The 20,000-nt window shown below is 41.8% G+C and overlaps 1 protein-coding gene across 1 annotated transcript in view; it reads left to right on the plus strand.

Moving 5' to 3' along the window:
* LOC139639490 (inositol 1,4,5-trisphosphate-gated calcium channel ITPR3-like) overlaps nucleotides 1–20,000 on the plus strand; it is a gene marked incomplete at both ends in the record, with an annotated part of 40,507 nt that overhangs the window by 4,914 nt on the left and 15,593 nt on the right. Inside the window, 23 exon segments of the mRNA XM_071513592.1 lie at nucleotides 509–637; nucleotides 797–840; nucleotides 1,701–1,744; nucleotides 1,747–1,819; nucleotides 2,662–2,743; nucleotides 3,749–3,864; nucleotides 4,967–5,190; nucleotides 5,193–5,217; nucleotides 6,718–6,862; nucleotides 7,972–8,116; nucleotides 8,744–8,958; nucleotides 9,418–9,538; nucleotides 9,694–9,720; nucleotides 10,363–10,417; nucleotides 10,615–10,780; nucleotides 11,546–11,713; nucleotides 13,487–13,549; nucleotides 14,617–14,736; nucleotides 16,759–16,881; nucleotides 17,541–17,741; nucleotides 17,957–18,072; nucleotides 19,171–19,306; nucleotides 19,481–19,606. Coding sequence (XP_071369693.1) covers nucleotides 509–637; nucleotides 797–840; nucleotides 1,701–1,744; nucleotides 1,747–1,819; nucleotides 2,662–2,743; nucleotides 3,749–3,864; nucleotides 4,967–5,190; nucleotides 5,193–5,217; nucleotides 6,718–6,862; nucleotides 7,972–8,116; nucleotides 8,744–8,958; nucleotides 9,418–9,538; nucleotides 9,694–9,720; nucleotides 10,363–10,417; nucleotides 10,615–10,780; nucleotides 11,546–11,713; nucleotides 13,487–13,549; nucleotides 14,617–14,736; nucleotides 16,759–16,881; nucleotides 17,541–17,741; nucleotides 17,957–18,072; nucleotides 19,171–19,306; nucleotides 19,481–19,606 — 2,664 coding nt within the window.

Consider the following 20,000-nt stretch of genomic DNA (forward strand, 5'->3'; position numbering starts at 1 on the left):
GGAAGAGAGGGAGGAGGAGAGGGAGGAGGAGGAGGGGGAGGAAGAGAGGGGGGAGGAGAGGGAGGGGGGAGGAGGAGGATGCGGGAGAGGAGGAGGAGGAGGAGGAGGAGGAGGAGGAGGAGGAGGAGGGGGGAGGAGGAGGAAGAGGGATGATGAGGTGATGAGGAAAAACAGGAAGATGATATTGATGGGGATTCTGAAGACTTTCTTTCATAATTTTTGTCTTTCTTTTTCTTTCGTCCTTTCTTGAGTTTTCTTTCTGTCTTTCTTTCTTCTTTCTTTTCTTTCTTTCTCCCTTACTTGTGTATTATTACAACCAAAAAGAGCATTTTATAAATGTTGAAAAGCAATAAAATGGGACAGTCTCTTCCTCTTCATCTCTCTCTCTCTCTCTCTCTCTCTCCTTTCCCCCTCCATCTCTCTCTCATTTCACTTCAGTGGTTCAGAGGACCAATATAAAGGAAAGTGATGACACAAAAAGTGAATAAATCTCCCCCCCCCCTCTCAGGAGCACATAGCGAAGCAGTTCGGAGTGATGCAGAGTCAGATCGGATACGACATCCTGGCTGAAGACACCATCACCGCTCTGCTGCACAACAACCGCAAACTGCTGGAGAAACACATCACCAAGACCGAGGTGGAGACCTTCGTCAGCCTGGTGCCGCCGCAACCGAGAGCCCAGGTGAGGAGGGAGGGAGGGAGGGAGGAGGGAGGAGGGAGGGAGGGAAGGAGGAGGGAGGGAGGAGGGAGGAGGAGGGAGGGAGGAAGGAGGGAGAAACACATCACCAAGACCGAGGTGGAGACCTTCGTCAGCCTGGTGCGCCGCAACCGAGAGCCCAGGTGAGGAGGGAGGGAGGAGAGAGGGAGGGAGGGAAGGAGGGAGGAGGGGGGAGGGAGGAGGGGGGAGGGAGGGAGGAAGGAGGGAGAAACACATCACCAAGACCAAGGTGGAGACCTTTGTCAGCCTGGTGCGCTGCAACCGAGAGCCCAGGTGAGGAGGGAGGAGGGAGGGAGGAAGGAGGGAGGAGAGAGGAGGGAGGGAGGAAGGAGGGAGAAACACATCACAAAGACCGAGGTGGAGACCTTCGTCAGCCTGGTCCACCGGCACCCGAGAGCCCAGGTGAGGAGGGAGGAGGGAGGAGGGAGGAGGGAGGGAGGGAGGGAGGGAGGAAGGAGGGAGGGAGGGAGGAAGGAGGGAGGGAGGGAGGGAGGGAGGAAGGAGGGAGAAACACATCACAAAGACCGAGGTGGAGACCTTCGTCAGCCTGGTCCGCCGCACCCGAGAGCCCAGGTGAGGAAGGAGGAGGGAGGAGGGAGGGAGGGAAGGAGGAGGGAGGGAGGAAGGAGTGAGGAGAGAGGAGAGAAGGAGGAAGGAAGGAGGGAGGGAGGGAGGAGAGAGGAGGGAGGAAGGAGGGAGGGAGGGAAGGAGGGAGGGAGGAGGGAGGGAGGGAGGAAGGAAGGAGGGAGGGAGGGAGGAGAGAGGAGGGACGGAGGGAGGAAGGAAGGAGGGAGGGAGGAAGGAGGGGAGGAAGGAAGGAAGGAGGAGGGAGGAAGGAGGGAGGGAGGGAGGGAGGAACCTTCTGCACCTTCTCTAAATAAATCTTAGTCCTTTTAGATTTCTTCCTTTTTTATCAGTGAGTGTCTTATCTTATGTGTTTGTGTGTGTGCATGCGTTTGTGTGTGTGTGTGTGTCTCCCCAGGTTTCTGGACTACCTGTCAGATCTGTGTGTGTCCAACAACGTGGCGATCCCGTCACACAGGAGCTCATCTGCAAATGTGTCCTGGACCCCAAGAACCAGGACATCCTCATCAAAACAGAGTGAGGAGGGGCGGAGGGATGGAGGGATGGAGGGATGGAGGGATAGAGGGATAGAGGGAAGGAGGGATGGAGGGATGGAGGGATGGAGGGATGGAGGGATGGAGGGAAAGATGGATTTGGAGTTATCAGAATTTGACCGGATTAAATGTTTGTCGCTGCCCCCCGAGTGCAGGATGAGCCAGAAACAGAAATGTGCTGTTTACCAGAAAGAGACGCTCTGTTGATTTTGATATTCAATTTCTCAAAATCAACATTTTGTTATTTTGGGCTGTGTTGGTGAAAGTGAGAGGAGGAGGAGTAAGAGGAGGAGGAGGAGAGGAGGAGGGGAAGAGGAGGAGTAAGATGAGGTGGGAGAGGAGGAGGGAGAGGTGGAAGAGGAAGGGGGGGAGGAGGAGGGGAGGAGGAGGAGGAGGAGGAGGGTGAGTAGGAGCTGAGAAGAGGGAGAGGGAGGAGGAGGTGGGAGATGAGGAAGGAGAGGGAGAAGAGGAGGAGGGAGAGGAGGAGGAGGAGGAGAGGGAGGGGGAGGAGGTGGGAGAGGAGGAGAAAGAGGAGTAAGAGGAGGAGGGAGAGGTGTAAGAGGAAGAGGAGGGGGAGGGATGGGAAGAGAGGAAGAGGAGGGAGGAGGAGGAGGAGGAAGAGGGATGATGAGGTGATGAGGAAAAACAGGGAAGATGAGTTTTGTTTTTGTTTGTTTGTTGTTTGTTTGTTTGCTTGTCTGTTGATTTTGATATTAAATTTCTAAAATCAACATTTTGTCATTTTGGGCTGTGTTGGTGAAAGTCCAGAAACATCAACAAAAGGTTAAAAACGATTTTTAATTTCATGGTGTTTCCCTCCTCCAGACGTCGTGTCCCCAAAGAGACGACCCCCGGTGGCGTTCAGGGAGAATACCTGGGGATGGACGACTACGGAGACGAAGACGAGGTACAAATATCTACAACTGTTTCCATCTGTCTGTCTGCAGGGAAACTAGAGACAGGAAACCCAGGAAGCTCCTGTCTGCTGTCATGTCAGTCTTCCTGTTGGTGTCATTGAAAAAAGGCAAAAAACAAGTACAGATGTTGGGTGATTCAGTATTGATGAGCAATTTATGAACGCAATTTTATCAATCGTGCATTGCTTTAAAGTCACTCTGAAAGCATCTTGCTTCAGTAATTTGGCGTCTTTCTGGTTGAAACAGGATGTTGAAGGACGAGGACAGTATCGTCAGCATAGAGCTTTAGTTTGATAGGGAGTAAAGACAGGGAGCTGAAGCCAGTATCACATATTATTTATTTACTGTACTGTATATTCCCATGGACTTACTTTCTGTTACAATCTGTAATGTTTTATTGGTTGTGCTCTATGAAATAACAACTAAAGATACACTGTTTCCAGAAGTAAACTAATGGGATGTACAAGAAACTAAAACATTTTGTCTTTTTTGTTTTTGCTATTTTATGGTTAAATAGGTGAACATTATGATATGGAGAATTAGCTAACAATGTGAAATTTAACAATTCCCAGTTTAACAATTATACTGTACAAGAACAACTAGTGAAGGCGAGGAGAAGATTATTGCTATTAATTCAGTTAAATCAGTTAAGTCATTTCAAATTATCCACAGTCTTATGCAAGAATTGTGATCTTTTTTATTGTACATATTTTACTATAAATAAAGGCTAAATAAAATAAAATGAATTAATAATAACTGTATGATTGTGGGTCTTTATCTTAATTGTGTTTACATATATGGTTAATGAGGACAGGCATGTTTTCTGTCTATCTACTCTAATTCTATGTACTGTAATGTTATTTGACCAATGGTTTTTGTGGACAGATCGGCTGTTACTCTCCCTGTAGTTGTGGCTGGCTTTAACAGACAGAACCAGGGGAGGTGGTCTCTATTTGATCTGCTTCTGTGTCTTCCTGTGTTGTCACTTCCTGTAGGTTTGGCTGGTGTGGACAGACAAGACCAATGAGAGACAGGAGAAGAGCATCAGACAGCTGGCTCAGGAGGCGAGACAGGGCAACGCTCACGACGAGAACGTACTGACTTACTACAGGTAGACAGACAGGCTGATACACGCACACACACACACACACACACACATTACATATTACACGCACAAAATGATCTTCACACTCAACACAGTGGCTAGAAGATGGATTAACAGCTGAATCAATGGTTCTCATGAGACAGAGTTAATATGATTCTTAGAAATAAATTCAGAGAAATAAGAATCTTGCAAACAAGCAATGTAAACTTCATCAGAAGAAAATCCAAGGAAAAAGACGTCCCAAGTCTAAATGTAGATTACCAAGTCTATGTCAGTAATGTCAAGTCTCAAGTCTAAATGTAGAACAGCATGTAGAACATCTAGGACTTTTCAATGCAATATGGTTTTAATAGGATAAAAACTTGGTAAGAGCATCATGAGTTTGATTTCTATAATCAGTTTCAACTTCAATAAATTCAATCATTCATACAAATTCAGAAAACAGAATTTAAATTCAGTCGGCTGCTGGAACAAATCTCATCACTTTCAATCTAAGTCATTTACACAAACACAAGATCTCAAGTCAAGACTAGAGAAACCTTTTCAAGTCATCAAAGTACAAGTCAGAGTTAAGTCCCAAGTCACCAGAACCCAAGTCAAGTCAAGTCTCAAGTCTTCTCTTCATGCATCAAGTCAAGTCAAGCAGTTACAAATATGACTCGAGTCCAAGTCATGTGACTCGAGTTTTCATTGTTTTCACGCAAAATACAAAACGAGACGCAGTATGTCATTTTGTCTTTTTATTTTGGCCTTTCTCTCTCTCTCTCTCTCTCTCTCTCCCTCCCTCTGCCCCCCTCTCTCCCTCTCCCTCTCTCTCTCTCTCTCTCCCTCTCTCTCTCTCTCTCTCTCTCTCTCTGTGTGTCTCTCTCCCCCCTCTCTCTCCCTCTCTCTCTCCCTCCCTCTCTCTCTCCCTCTCTCTCTCTCTCCCTCTCTCTCTCTCTCTCTCTCTCTCTGTGTCTCTCCCCCCCCCCTCTCCCTCTCTCTCTCTCTCTCTCTCTCTCTCTCTGTCTCTCTCTCCCTCCCTCTGCCCCCCCCCCCTCCCTCTCCCTCTTTCCCTCTCTCTCTCCCTCTCTCTCTCTCTCTCTCTCCCCCTCTCCCTCTCTCTCAGGTACCAGTTGAAGCTGTATGCCCGGATGTGTCTGGACCGTCAGTACCTGGCTATAGATGAGATCTCCAAGCAGCTGGATGTGGAGCTGATCTTCCTGTGCATGATGGACGAGACGCTGCCATTCGACCTGCGCGCCTCCTTCTGCCGCCTCATGCTGCACGCGCACGTCGACCGCGACCCGCAGGAGCTGGTGACGCCCGTCAAGTTTGCCCGGCTCTGGACCGAGATCCCACCTCCATCACCATCAAAGAGTTGGTAGATTTTAATGTTACAGCAATAACAACCTCAAACTCAAGACTATCAGAGAATTATTGCTGATAGATGTGTGTGTGTTGGTTTGTTCTGAGTGTCAACATGGCGGCGAGGCAGAAGAACAGGAAGCTTTGCTCAGATCTGAAAACCTCCAGTCATCCCAACACTCCACCAGGCTTTCTCTGTTTTATCTTTGTTTCGGTTGGACTGTCATCTCTGTGTTCGCCGCTAGTATCTACAGAACAAACGTAGGAACGCCTCTGATTGGCTGAACGGACGCTGACAAATCTGTCCGTCCAGGAAAAGTTCAGCTGGGTTGAACTTTCTGTCAAAACAGACGGAAGTCTGACAGACGGAGCGTCATCAGTCTGTCATGACAACAGACAGCTGTGTGTTGAAATGAACAGAGACTGACAGATAGACGGATCAGTGTGGCCGCCACCTTATACTGTGATATTAGGTGGGATGGTGATGTTAGGTACAGCACTGAAGCCTCCATAACCCTTTCAAAATGTTGGGTGATTCAGTATTGATGAGCAATTTATGAATGCAATTTTAGCAATCGTGGATTGCTTTAAAATCACTCTGAAACGGCCTTTTGAGTAGGGCTGGGCGATAATTCAATATTATCGTTTATCGTCTTTCAGTGGAATCATATTGTGATGATATGAAGATATTTTTAATATCATGACACATTTCTGCTGTCTAAATTGATGATGACAAGCAAATTTTACTTAAAAACTCTGATAAAATGAGGTATGGTAGGAATATTATTTGAAAATTTCAGTTTTGTTTGACACCACACCTAACATTGCCATTCGGTTCAATGAGATGAACATTAATTTGATTATTTAACGTGATTTTGAATACATGAACCATATCGTGATATATATTGATATCGAGAAAAATCCTTATGATTATCATGATATTGATTTCAACTTTATCACCTATCTTGCTTCAGTAATTTGGCGTCTTTCTGGTTGAAACAGGATGTTGAAGGATGAAGACGAGGACAATATCATCAGCATAGAGCTTTAGTTTGATAGGGAGTAAAGACAGGGTGCAGAAGTCAGTATCACATATTATTTATTTACTGTACTGTATATTCCCATTGATTTACTTTCTGTTACAATCTGTAATGTTTTATTGGTTGGAATTTGTATTTATGCCTTCTTGAGCGCTATGAAATAACAACTAAAGATACACTTTTTTCCAGGAAGTAAAACTAATGGGATTTTTACAAGTACAAGAAACTAAAACATTTTGTCTTTTTTGTTTTTGCTATTTTATGGTTAAATAGGGGAACATTATGATATGGAGAATTAACTAACAATGTGAAATGTAACAATTCTCAGTTTAACAATTATAGTGTTATTTATCCAAGGTAATGACAGCAGAAACATCAAGAAGAAGAAATGTGTCTGCACCATGGTTTTAAGGAGGAATATATTGTTATTATTTTATAATTTTAATTCTTTAATTATGTTTTTAATCCTCAGTTATGACTCCAACATGGATGACAGCAGAGACAACAAGAAGAACCGGTTCTCCAACACCATGGCGTTCATGGAGGAATACCTCAACAACGTCCTGAATGACGAACTGCCCTTCCACAACGAGGAGAAGAACAAACTCACGTACGAGGTCGGTGCACTGTCGCTCTTCTTCTTCTCTTGTTGTGAAAAGGAAAGAAGGAGGAAGAGAGGGAGAGAGAGAGGAAGACAGAGACTCTGTTCCTCATCTTTCCTTCTACATTGAAGGGAATGTTTCCTCTATGGGTTGTGAAAAACCTGTTGGATAACCTCTATTGACTTCACACAGCGGCAATTTTGAACACTCGGGGTGTTTGAACACTCTACAGATACTGACTGAAAAACATATTCAGCGATATCAGTTCTTAGCCCATTTTGGCCCATTATCACTAGCTACCAGTGGTGGAAAGTAACTAAGTACATTTACTCAAGTACTGTACTTAAGTACAATTTTGAGGTACTTGTACTTTACTTGAGTATTTCCATTTTATGCTACTTTGTGCTTATACTCCACTACATTTTAGAGGGAAATATTATACTTTTTACTCCATTACATTTATTTCACAGCTATAGTTACTAGTTACTTTTCAGATCAATATTTTATATTTAAAACATTTGATCATCTTTATAAAATAACTATAAAATAGCATTGTTATAGATTAGACTATCCAAAAGTATAGCTAAATTGTTAAGATTAGCTTCACGTTGACAACTTTAAAATGCTGGTTACATGTACATGTATGTCAATAAATCAGTATTAATATTCCAATAATTTATGAAAAATATAACTCTCTAAATGGGGACAGTTTGCATAATGAGTACGTTTACTTTGATACTCTAAGTACATTTTGCTGCCAATACTTATGTACTTTACTTAATTTTGAATGCAGGACTTTTACTTATGGAGTGGATGGAGGATCTTTATATTGTTGTATTGCTACTTTTACCTAAGTAAAAGATCTCAGTACTTCTTCCACCACTGCTAGCTACCAGAGTCTAGCCTAGGTAGCTAGCTAGCTAGCTTACTAAGAAAGCTCGCTAACTAACTAGAAAGCTAGCTAACTAATATGAAGGTAATATGAGGGTACAACTTGATCCCCTTTCCCCATTTGTTTGCTTTACATGTTCACTATTGATATTTTCCTTTCCTTTTCCTTGATATTTTCTTCTTTCTTTTGCTCTCTCTCTCTCTCTCTCTCTCTCTCCCTCCTCCTCTTTCAGGTGGTGAGTCTGGCCAGGCATCTGATCTACTTTGGTTTCTACAGTTTCTTTGAGCTGCTCAGACTCACTAGAACCCTGCTGGGCATCATCGACTGCATCCCCAACCCGGCTCACACAGGGCTGCTGTTCCACGACGACGGGTCAGGTACTGTTTACCCAACCCTGAACATGTAGGGCTCTCCTTCACCCAACCCTGCATATATAGTCTCTGTTTACCCAACCCTGAACATATACAGCCCTGTTTACCCAACCCTGCATATATAGGACTCTGTTTACCCAACCCTGAACATATAGGGCTCTGTTTACCCAACCCTGAACATATAGGGCTCTGTTTACCAACCCTGAACGTATAGGGCTCTGTTTACACAACACTGAACATACAGGGCTCTGTTTACCAAACCCTGAACGTATAGGGCTCTGTTTACCCAACCCTGGACATTTACCCAACCCTATATAGTCTCTGTTTACTCAACCCTGTCAATGTAGGAGTTCTGTTTAGTGATGATGGCTTAGGTCAATTTTCTCAACGTTATTCACATAATATCTTAATATAATGTATAATGGGAATTCATCACATAAAACTCTCTCCCTCAAATTTCAATTTCAATTTGACAAGCTTATTGGCATGAATGTTGAAAACAATATTGCTAAATGAAATGGTTAGTGTAAATCAAAGATGTTATTCAACATGTCTCTGTCTCTGTGTCTCTCTCTCTTGTTCTCTCTCTCTCTCTCTCTCTCTCTCCCTCTCTCTCTCTCTCTCTCACTGAAGGGAAGAATGTGAAGCGCTCCATACATGGGATGGGTCAGATTATGTCCACCATGGTCCTGAACAGGAAGCAGTCCATATTCGGCGGTGCAGGGGCCAGAGGGGCGGGGCTGGGGGCGGGGCTTGTGCTTGATGGACAGAGAGCCAGTAAAGACAGTATAGACAAGATGGACCTGACAGTGATGGACACCAAGCTGAAGATCCTGGAGATATTACAGGTAACTTACTTATATAACTAGTTACCTAAACTAAATTAATATACTCAAGATACTGGAGATATTACAGGTTAACGCAGTAGTATATCTAATGATAAATTACACTAGAGAAGATACTAGAGATTATAGGTAACTAACTTAACTAACTTTAGTTTAGGTAACTACTAAAGTAGTTATAATGATAATAATAATAATAATGATAATAATAGTAATAGTAATAATAGTAATAATAATTGTATTTATGTAGAAGTTAGAAGAGTTAACTAAACTAAATTGCATAGACAAGATACTGGAAATATTACTATTACTGGAAAACTAACTTAATAACTAAACTAACCTATACTAAATTAAACTAAACTTAACCTAGATAATACCTTGAGATACTGTAAACATTGCAAATTAACTAAGCCTGACCACAGACTGATCATCTCTCTCTCTCTCTCTCTCTCTCTCTCTCATCAGTTCATCCTAAACGTTCGTCTGGATTATCGCCTCTCCTTCCTGCTGTCCGTCTTTAAGAAAGAGTTTGTGGATGTTTATCCCATGGCTGATGCTGACGCCACTACCAATATGGAGCATGCAGGTACACACACACACACACACACACACACACACATGCACTTACACACTTACACCCTCTCCTTCTCTCTTTCTCATTCACACACACACACACACACACGCATACATCAAGCTGTTTATGATAAAGGTGTGTGTTGTTATTTGTCCCATTGCTGGCAGACGTCCCCGTCACCATGGAAACAACAGGTAGAACCCAGCTAACTACACTGCAGTGACTGTACAGTATATTACAGCATTAATACCAGAGATATGAGAATAAAAAACAGGAGAAAACAAGAAAGATCGCCCACTGGTTCTCTAGTTTCCACAACAGCTGACAATAAACAGGGCCAGACGTGCATTATGGGAATTATCTGCTGGGTTGGAATGAGGTTTCGACCAATCAGAAACTACTCATTGTATTATATGATACAGCATGCTAGTCTTGGTTATTTGTCAGCGCAGACATGACGTTATGACATGTGACCAATCGCCAAGAATCCAGACTCATTTTCCTTTACTTTCCTTTAGAAGTTTAATGAAATGCATGTTTGCATTGTTTGCATGCATGATTCAGTAACTCAATGAAACAAATGTATTGACCCTTAATAAGTAATATGTCATTTTAAAGCTCTGAATGCATCAGTCATCATCATGGATCAATAATCCATGAAAAACAAGAACACAATCTCACACAATGTGTTGTTTTTCTATGTTGGAACACGAATATGCTAAATATGCTAAATGTGATGTAACAGGATAAAACCAGTTTTCATTCCAGTCAGTCAAACAGTCAGTCAGTCAGTCAGTCAGTCGGTTATAAATCTGACTCTGTTTGTCCCTCTGCAGCCACCATCAACCTGCAGCACATTGGAGAGCAGGCGGAGGCCATGTTTGGAGTGGGGTACGTTCAACACCATTGCACCATTCAACACAGTTTGATAAATCTCCATGTGCATTATGTTTATTGTAGTTCTTTATAACTACCTGCAGCGCTGTTGATAATCACTTTATCAATTGTTGGGGACGTTTAAAGAAACTGTGTGTGTGTGTGTGTGTGTGTGTGTGTGTGTGTGTGTGTGTGTGTGTGTGTGTGAGCAGGAAGGGGAACAGCATCCTGGAGGTGGATGATGAGGGGGGGCGTATGTTCCTGCGGGTGCTGATCCACCTCACCATGCACGACTATCCTCCGCTGGTGTCCGGAGCGCTGCAGCTGCTGTTCAAACACTTCAGCCAGAGACAGGAGGTGCTGCACACCTTCAAACAGGTACACACACACACACACACACACACACATACAAACACACACATACACACACACTACATACACAATATACACATAAACACTTTTATATTTGACAAGTTTAAACTCAGGTACCATCAGATGTTTCTGTTTTGGCCACTGGGTGAGTGATTCATGTCTCTCTCACTCTCTCCCTCTCTTTATGTCAATTCAATTCAATTTTTCAGTTCAACATGCTTTATTGGCATGAATGTCATACAAACAATATTGCCAAAGTGTCTAAGAACAATGAACTAAAAAAGATACAATTCATCTAACAACAAAGTAAATAGTGAATACATTACTAAGTAAGACAAAGTCAATTCAAGCAAGAGCATTCTGACAGTAAAATGTCTCGCTATCCAACTCTCCCTCCTCTCTGTCTTATTTATTTTTCTCTCTCAATTGAATTACTTTATTGGCATGAGTTTTGAACAAAAACAATATTGTTAAAGCAGTTTACAAAAAGTTAAAAATTAAAACAAATGTCCGTTTATATATATTCACCACATCGATTTTGGAAATAATTCCTATTTATTCCTAATATTCATTTTGAAGATAATTATTCAAATAATTCAAGTGGTTCTATAACTCAATGGATAGAGCAAGACACTAACACTGCCAGTGTTATGCGTTCAATTCCACCCATGCTAAAAATGCATGCACTCACGTTACTGTAATGTTGGATAAAAAACATCCACCAAATACCGAATGCTCAGTCCTCCAAACCGACTGTCTGTCCGCCTGCAGGTCCAGCTGCTGATCTCGGCTCAGGATGTGGAGAACTACAAGCTGATCAAGGCGGATCTGGATCGCCTCCGAACGCTGGTGGAGAAATCAGAGCTGTGGGTGGAGAAGAAGGGCGCAGGAGGAGGGGAGGGGAAGAAGGACAAGAAAGACAAGAAGGAGAAAGGAGAGGTGAGGAGGAAAAACATACGTGTGGCCCATTCCACTGAGAAAATGTCAAAAATCTCTTTCAGATTTGAGTTAAAACTTTATGATAGTGCGTTTAGCAGCATCTTACCATTATGTCCCCACAAATTTGAGAGCTTAATGAATTTCAGATTTTTTTATAATTTAAATTTATTTTACGAGTAAAAAATCATGTCTGTGGTGTTACCATTTCTTGTGATCCAATATCATGCCTTTTGAAAACAATCATTCAGTTGCTGGATGACTTTCATTGCAATCATTGATTTTTTTTTATGTTCGGGGAAATCCATTTTAAATATCACAAATTGTCTAAATCTGAATAGCTCTTTCCAAATGAATTACATTGTTATTGTGATCATCATTGTAATTAATATTTATATTTTTACTGGAGAAAAGCAAAACTTAAGTTTGCTTGGGGGAAGAAGGAGAGTGAGTTCAAGGAGAAAAGAGAGATGAGGATGAAGACAAGGACAGTATCATCAGCATAGAGCTTTACTTTGATAAGGAGTAAAGACAGAGAGCTGAAGTCAGCATCAGATCATATTATTTATTTACTGTACTGTATATTCCCATGGACTTACTTTCTGTTACTAAATGGATAGTTGTTGTCTTCATTTCTAAGCAACTTCTATCTGCTGTAAAATACCTGATGAATGCACTCCTGTTACCGTTTAAAGAGGAACTAAACCCCAAACCCAAATCTGTGTAAAGCCTGACATCTAATGGCAAAAAGCATGCTACTGAAATTGCCATCTGCTATTGGCTGATCTCGTGCCAGGTAATATCAGCACTAATTGAAAGCCACCGCTCATACCAGTACTAGAGCTACATTGCTTGGCGGAAGATTAAGCAGTTAATTATTATTTTTTAACATTATTGATTAAAAATAAAAGCTGTCTTGAACCTTTTCGCTCTTGTTTCTTTAAATTTCACTGGTGTGGGTTTCCTGGTGGCTCAGTTGGCTAAGCTGCATGCTTCATAACTACAGAGTCCTGGGTTTGAATCTGGCCTCAGACCTTTGGTGCATGTCATCTCCTCCTCACCTTTCTGTCTCTATCTACTTTCAAATAAAGGCAAAATGCCCCTAAAATAATCTTACTTAATTACAATGGTGTGTTCTAAGGATGGGACAATATAGTATATTGAAATTCTATATATCACAATACAAAAACATGACCGTGGGACAGAAAAATGAAAAATGGTGATATTAGCATTTATTCTGCTGTAGTAATCACAAATGAGACGCTTGATCACAGTTTCACAAGCTCTCCATCCAAATTATATTATTGTCACTTTGTAATGACATTTTTAAATTGTTGTGTACGTTCTAGCAGCCAATGGTATATGGCAGATTTGTGTCTCAGAAATAAGCATAATTCTGCAGTCAGACTTTGTTGTCATTGAACTTTTATTTATTACATCGTATCGTGGTTGTATCGAATCGTATCATAAGCATATCGTCCCATCCCTAGAGTGTTCCTGCCATTTAATAAAAGCAATAAGCCCTATACACGCTTCCATCACATATCAAACTATTTAACAGTACTAACTGAGAGGGTTTTATGCCTAACAGAGCTTCTTAGCTGTTCTGATATCTCTGGAAAGCACAGCCTCGATTAGCTTATTGCTTAAGGTTGTTGTTTTATTGCATTAAATAGTTTGATATGTGATAGAAGTGTGGATAATGTAGAGAGTGCAGTATCCCAAGAGAGCTACATCTGCTGTGTTACCCTCTGCGTCCTGCAGGGGGCGTCAGAGGAAACCACGCCCAAGAAGGACAAACTGGAGAAGGGCAACGAGAACTACCAGCAAGTCAAAGAGGTAATAGAACTTTTCTGTCTCTGTTCCTTTAAGTGGTGATCTGTGATATCCTGGTGTTTTTATTTAGTCTCCATCTTTGGTGCTAAGTGTTCATTGCTGTGGTGTTTCTGCAATGCACTTCCCAGATATCACCTGTCAATCAAACAGTGTGGGCGGAGCTTGGATTTTCTGTTGATGAAGTTTGAGTTTCTCTTTTCTTGGTCTGTTCAGCCATGGTGGCTATCACTGCTGCTAATTACCCAGTTCTTCTTCTGTTTATTCTAAACAAACCAGAAACCTAAAATTCAGTTCAATTCAATTCAATTCAATTCAATTCAATTCAATTCAATTCAATTCAATTCAATTCAATTCAATTCAGTTCAGTTCAATTCACTTTATTTGTCCCTGAGGGGCAATTGCAGAGGCACGTAGAGTAGTACAATTTACAAGAAACAATTATCAATTAACGAGAAACAAAAAATGAAAAAAAAAATATTTAAAAAAATGCATCACTTCCAGGAAAGCTACCAAACAGCCACTGTTGCCATCTTGGTGGCTCTGTCTCTAGATTTAGTGTGTTTTCAGACACTGGTGACTTTATTTCTCAAAAGCAACTAGTGACATCTTGCGTTTTTTTTGGCCATGGGAAAAAATGTTAATGTTTGTATTTGACAAATCTGTACTGCTAATGGCAATTTTTACTACTTGCTTGTCTAATCCAAAGAGGTTTGATGATCACCGCACTTCCCATACACAGTGTAGCCCCGCCCTGTGCTAAAAGTGTGAAGTTAAGCAAATATAGTCATATGCTAATTGGTGCATGATGTTATCTGGCGATTTCTAGCAACTTTTTGAGCAGCCAATAGCTACTTTCCTTGGAAGAAAGTTGGCAGCATGAACTGCTTTCATGAACTGGATATAGGATGACTCACTACTGTGTTATATCAATGAACAATAAAGAGCAGCAAAAGGGACATTCATTTATATGAAAATGTCACACATTATTACTGAAATCTGTCTCTCTATTGCCTTCTTTCCATTTTAAATGTAAAACACCTCCCCTCTCTTTCATGCTCTCTGCTCTGTAGATCCTGGAGCGGCTGAATAAGATGTGCAGCAGCGGAGTGTGGAAGAAGCAGCAGAGGCTGCTGAAGAACATGGGAGCTCATAAAGTCATGCTGGACCTGCTGCAGGTCTCCTACGACCAGGTGAGACCAGGTTCTTACAGGTGACCGCCAAAATAAAGGGAACAACAAAACAAAGTGTCTTAACAGGACCTGGAACTGCTTTAGTTTGTGTCTGGAACTCTACTGGAGGGATGAAACACCTTTACTGCACAAGTGTGTGGTGGTGGTGTTTTGATGCTGCTGGTGGAAAATGCTTCTCCCAGTGGCCACTACGCTTCTGCCAATATGAAATTTATCTTAGCCAAAAATATCTCAATAATTATTAACGTAGCTGCCCTTGGAATCAATCAATACGCAGAGAGTCTCTGACGGGTGCTTTAATTTTATTGTCTCTTAGAATACCTTGATGAGCACCGTGAAAACTATAAATGAATAATACAAAACAAGGGACAAATGCTTGTTTTTATTGTTTCACAAGTGTAATAAATTGTTGCTTTAAAGGCACTTTACTGAGCTCAGTGAAATACAATAAGCTCTAAGTAAATTGTATGACTCAATATCCAGTTTTAGTTTTTAACTATATAAGTACAATTAACACACTTTAATCCATAACATATACATTTGTTAGATAAAAGAGTATGTATTAAACTTAAATTCACAGACACTGATATGGTAATTTAGTGCTGTTTGACTGTCATGTGTAGAATAGCTGACATCAGTTAATTAGAAGCAGCATTACTTTCAATGACGCTACAAAATAAACAAAGACATACACTTCAAGGTTTTGTAATACTTGCACATAAATTGAAAGCTACATACCTCGCTCCACTTACCAAGGGTGCTATATTTTAGGAAAACCTCGTAGATATCGGCGCTTTGTGGGACAGTGTCTTGCCTGAGTTTAAACCAACAATAGCACATGTCTGTAACAACGTAAAATATGAGCGGTACAATTGGCCAGAATGTAAACAGTACATGGCTAAGAATACAGTGTCAAGAAAGGGAAACTTACTCGGTAAACTCTGATAACACTTAATAAACCGTCAAAAAGAAACAGGGATGGAAGTAAAAGTAAGTAACGCAGCCATCTTACTTCCCGCTATCTCTGCAACTCGCATTCTTCCGCTGACGTCACAATGTAAACAGCTGGTTGCTAGGGCAGTCTTAAAGCGATCTACCGTCATTTAGAATTAATAAGATTAGAAGGAGGAGGATGGTGATGCTGATTTATCGTTCGCAGTCTGATGATCCAGGGCTTCAGCCATGACTGTGTTTATGTGTTTACCGTAGACACTTCTTGTATAACGCTGTTCACTTCCCAAAGAGTGGCAGAGGATTAGAGGCTCGTCTTTTTGGGGGAAAATAAAACGTTGTAAAGTCGTGGTGGTCACGGTAATAAAAGTTAGAGTAACTATTCATATTGGAGAAAAGACGAGGACAGTATCATCAGCATAGAGCTTTACTTTGATAGGGAGTAAAGAAAGGGAGCTGAAGTCAGTATCACATCTTATTATTTACTTATTGTATAATTCCCATGGAAATTGATTGCATGTTACAAAATGGATAGTTGTCTTCATTTCTAAGCGACTTATATCTGCTGTAAAATACCTGATAAATGCACTCCTGTTACCGTTTAAAGAGGAACTAAACCCCAAACCCAAATCTAATGGTGATGTCACCAGCTGTTGTACTCTATAGAAGGTGATATCATCTGGCACCAAATATCAGCCAATAGCAGATGGCAATTTCAGTAGCATGTCAGGCTTTACACAGATTTAGGTTTGGGGTTTAGTTACTCTTAATCATTATTGTTTTTTATTATGATATACTGTATAGTAACACCGGTTATTGTCTGATCCCTAATGGCCACAAGCATGAGCATGGAGCTGAGCAAAATGAAGACAAGGTGCATGCGATCTCTCTCTCTCTGTCTCTCTCTCTCTCTTTCTCTCAATTCAATTCAATGAGCTTTATTGGCATGATGAACATGTTGCCAAAGCATAGATTCAAACATAAATTAAATCAATTAAAATAAAATGAAATAATAATATCTCTCCCCCTCTCTCTCTCTCTCTCTCTCTCTCTCTCTCTCTCTCTCTCCAGAACGATGTGAAGATGCAGGAGATCATCCGCTACACTCATCAGTTCCTCCAGAAGTTCTGCATGGGGAACCAGGAGAACCAGGCTCTGCTGCACAAGAACCTCAACCTGTTCCTCAACCCTGGAGTGAGAGAACGTCTATCTATCTATCTATCTATCTATCTATCTATCTATCTATCTGTCTGTCGTTCTATCATCTATCCATCCATACCAGAACCTCAACATCTTCCTCAAAACTTCTTTCTCTCTTTCTTTCTTTTTCTTGGTTTTTTATTGTCTTCCTTGATTTTTCTTTCTTTCTTTCTTTCTTTCTGTCTTTCTTTCTTTATTGATTTTTGTCTTTCTTTCTTTTTCTTGTTTTTTACTGTCTTTCTTTATTGATTTTTGTCTTTCTTTTCTTGTTTTTACTGTCTTTCTTTCTTGATTTCTCTCATCCTGTCTTTCTTTCTTTCTTTCTTTATTGATTTTTGTCTTTCTTTATTTTTCTTGTTTTTTACTTTTTCTTTCTTGATTTCTCTCATCCTTTCTTTCTTTCTGTCTATTGATTTTTGTCTTTCTTTCTTTTTCTTGATTTTTCTTTCTTTCTTGATTTCTCTCATCCTGTCTTTCTTTCTTACTTTCTTTCTTTCTTTCCATCCGTCCCTATCTCCTACTAGTACATCTATATCTACGTCTACAGTCAGGTACTGAGGTCTCAGTCTCTCTCTAAGTCATTACATTGAAAACTTTACTCCCCTCCCTTCCCCCTCCCCTTCTTCTTCTTCTTCTTCTCTTCCTCCCTCCAGCTCCTGGAGGCGGAGACGGTGCAGCACATCTTCAGTAACAACTACCAGCTGTGCAGTGAGATTTCGGAGGGCGTCCTGCAGCACTTCATCCACTGCCTGGCCACGCACGGCCGCCACGTCCAGTACCTCAACTTCCTGCACACCATCATTAAGGCCGAGGGCAAGTACGTCAAGAAGTGCCAGGACATGATCATGACCGAGGTGATTTGGTTTTACTCTCGGTTTTATTTTGTTTTATTCTGTTATATTCTATTACCTCCACCAAGGACTTTCTGTTCTCACCTGTTAGTTAATCTGTCTGTCAGCAGGATTTCTCAAAAATGTGGTGGGAAGATTCGCCTTGGGCCAGGGATCATTTCATTAGATTTTGGTTTTGATCTGGATCTGGGATCTTGTGTCTCTCTCTCTCTCTGTAGTTAACTAATGCAGGTGAAGATGTCGTTGTCTTCTATAATGACAAGGCTTCCTTCTCTGTCATGTTGGATTTGATGGCGGAGAGCAGGGAGGGGGTCAGTGAGAACAGCCCACTCAGGTAACCATGGCAACCTGGGACCATCAATAAAAAGACGCTTGACACACACCAGTGGTTAGAATTAACACAGAAGTTGACAACACCATGATTTATTAATGAGTCCATGCTTAAGAAGCAGGTACAGATCAGCGAGGTACTGCAACCATGGCAACCATGTACTGTAACCATAGCAACCCGGTGATGGGACCATAGCAATCAGGGACTGTAGCTATAACAACTGGGTACTGTAGCCATTACAACCATGTACTGTAACCATAGCAACCAGGTAATGGGACCATAGCAACCAGGGACTGTAGCTATAACTACTGGGTACTGTAGCCATTACAACAATGTACTGTAACGATAGCAACCAGGTATTGTGACCATAGCAACCAGGGACTGTATCTATAACTACTGGTTACTGTAGCCATTACAACCAGGTACTGTAACCATATCAACCAGGTATTGTGACCATAGCAACCAGGGACTGTAGCCATAACTACTGGGTACTGTAGCCATTACAACCATGTACTGTAACCATATCAACCAGGTATTGTGACCATAGCAACCAGGGACTGTATCTATAACTACTGGGTACTGTAGCCATTACAACCAGGTACTGTAACAATAGCAATCAGGTATTGTAACCATAGCAACCAGGTACTGTAACCAAACCAACAGCTAGCCATAGCAACCAGTTACTGTAACTCAACCAACCAGGTTGCCATTGCAATGAGGTACTGTAACCAAACCAACAGGTAGCCATAGCAACAAGTTACTGTAAACAAACCAACCAGGTTACTGTAGGAACCTGGTAGTGTCATGCAAACAACCAGGTTACAGTACCTGGTTGCTACGGTAACCTGGTTGTTTGCATGACACTACCAGGTTACCGTAGCAACCAGGTACTGTAACCAAACCAACCAGATAGCCGTAACCAACATAGTGTAACTGTAGCAGCCAGGTAGGTTTGACCTACAAGCAGATCATCATAACTTTGGGATTTGACTCATCAGACAAATTTACAGCAATCCCCATACATCTTCATTGTTATATTGTCTTATGAATTTTGCACATTTGTATTGTAGTTAACATCATCAACTTCAACCCCCCCCCCAGGTACCACATCTCCCTGGTGGAGCTGTTGGCAGCCTGTGCGGAGGGGAAGAACGTTTACACTGAGATCAAATGCACCTCACTGCTGCCGCTGGAGGACGTGGTGCGAGTGGTGACACACGAGGACTGCATCACCGAGGTGTGTGTGTGTGTGTGTGTGTGTGTGTTTCTCAACATGAAGGTAACCTATGCTAATATTGTCAGCTGCTGCTATGTGGCCACTCACTGACTCTCTGTCTGTCTCTCTGTCTGCCTGTCTGTCTGTCTGCCTGTCTGTCTGTCTGTCTGTCTGTCTGTCTGTCTGTGTGTCCAGGTGAAGGTGGCCTATGTGAACTTTGTGAATCACTGCTATGTGGACACAGAGGTGGAGATGAAGGAGATCTACACCTCCAACCACATCTGGAAACTGTTTGAGGACTTCACAGTCGACATGGCCAGGGTAACAACTGCACTGCTTTTTAATAAATCTCCCTCTTCCCTAAGGTCTCTCGTGCGGGTCCATCGTTCCAAACATGTTTCACGGCCGAGCTTTGTTCAAACCCACAGAACTTTATTTTAAATTCTAGTCCAGATCTCAAGGTTTCAGCCTGGTTCAGCCTGACCAAACATGTCAGGCTGAACTACAGAGAAATGTGTAGAAAATGATGCACAAGACATCTAGATTTTTTTTCCATTTGCTGTGATATTGCAGCGTCTTGGTTTGGATATTTCTCTCAGTCTCAGCAGCTGGAGCTTCAGTGAAGAGTTGGAACAGCAGATACAGAAAATTGATTAAAATTGCACTCATTGGCCTATGGGGGGCGCTATGGCATTTGTGTACTTGTTTGTCAATG

Source organism: Centroberyx affinis, unplaced genomic scaffold (assembly GCF_046629955.1).
Source record: "Centroberyx affinis isolate AG114_WGS23_722 - 3 ecotype Tasmania unplaced genomic scaffold, CSIRO-AGI_Caff_v1 ptg007367l_1, whole genome shotgun sequence".
NCBI lineage: Eukaryota > Metazoa > Chordata > Actinopteri > Beryciformes > Berycidae > Centroberyx > Centroberyx affinis.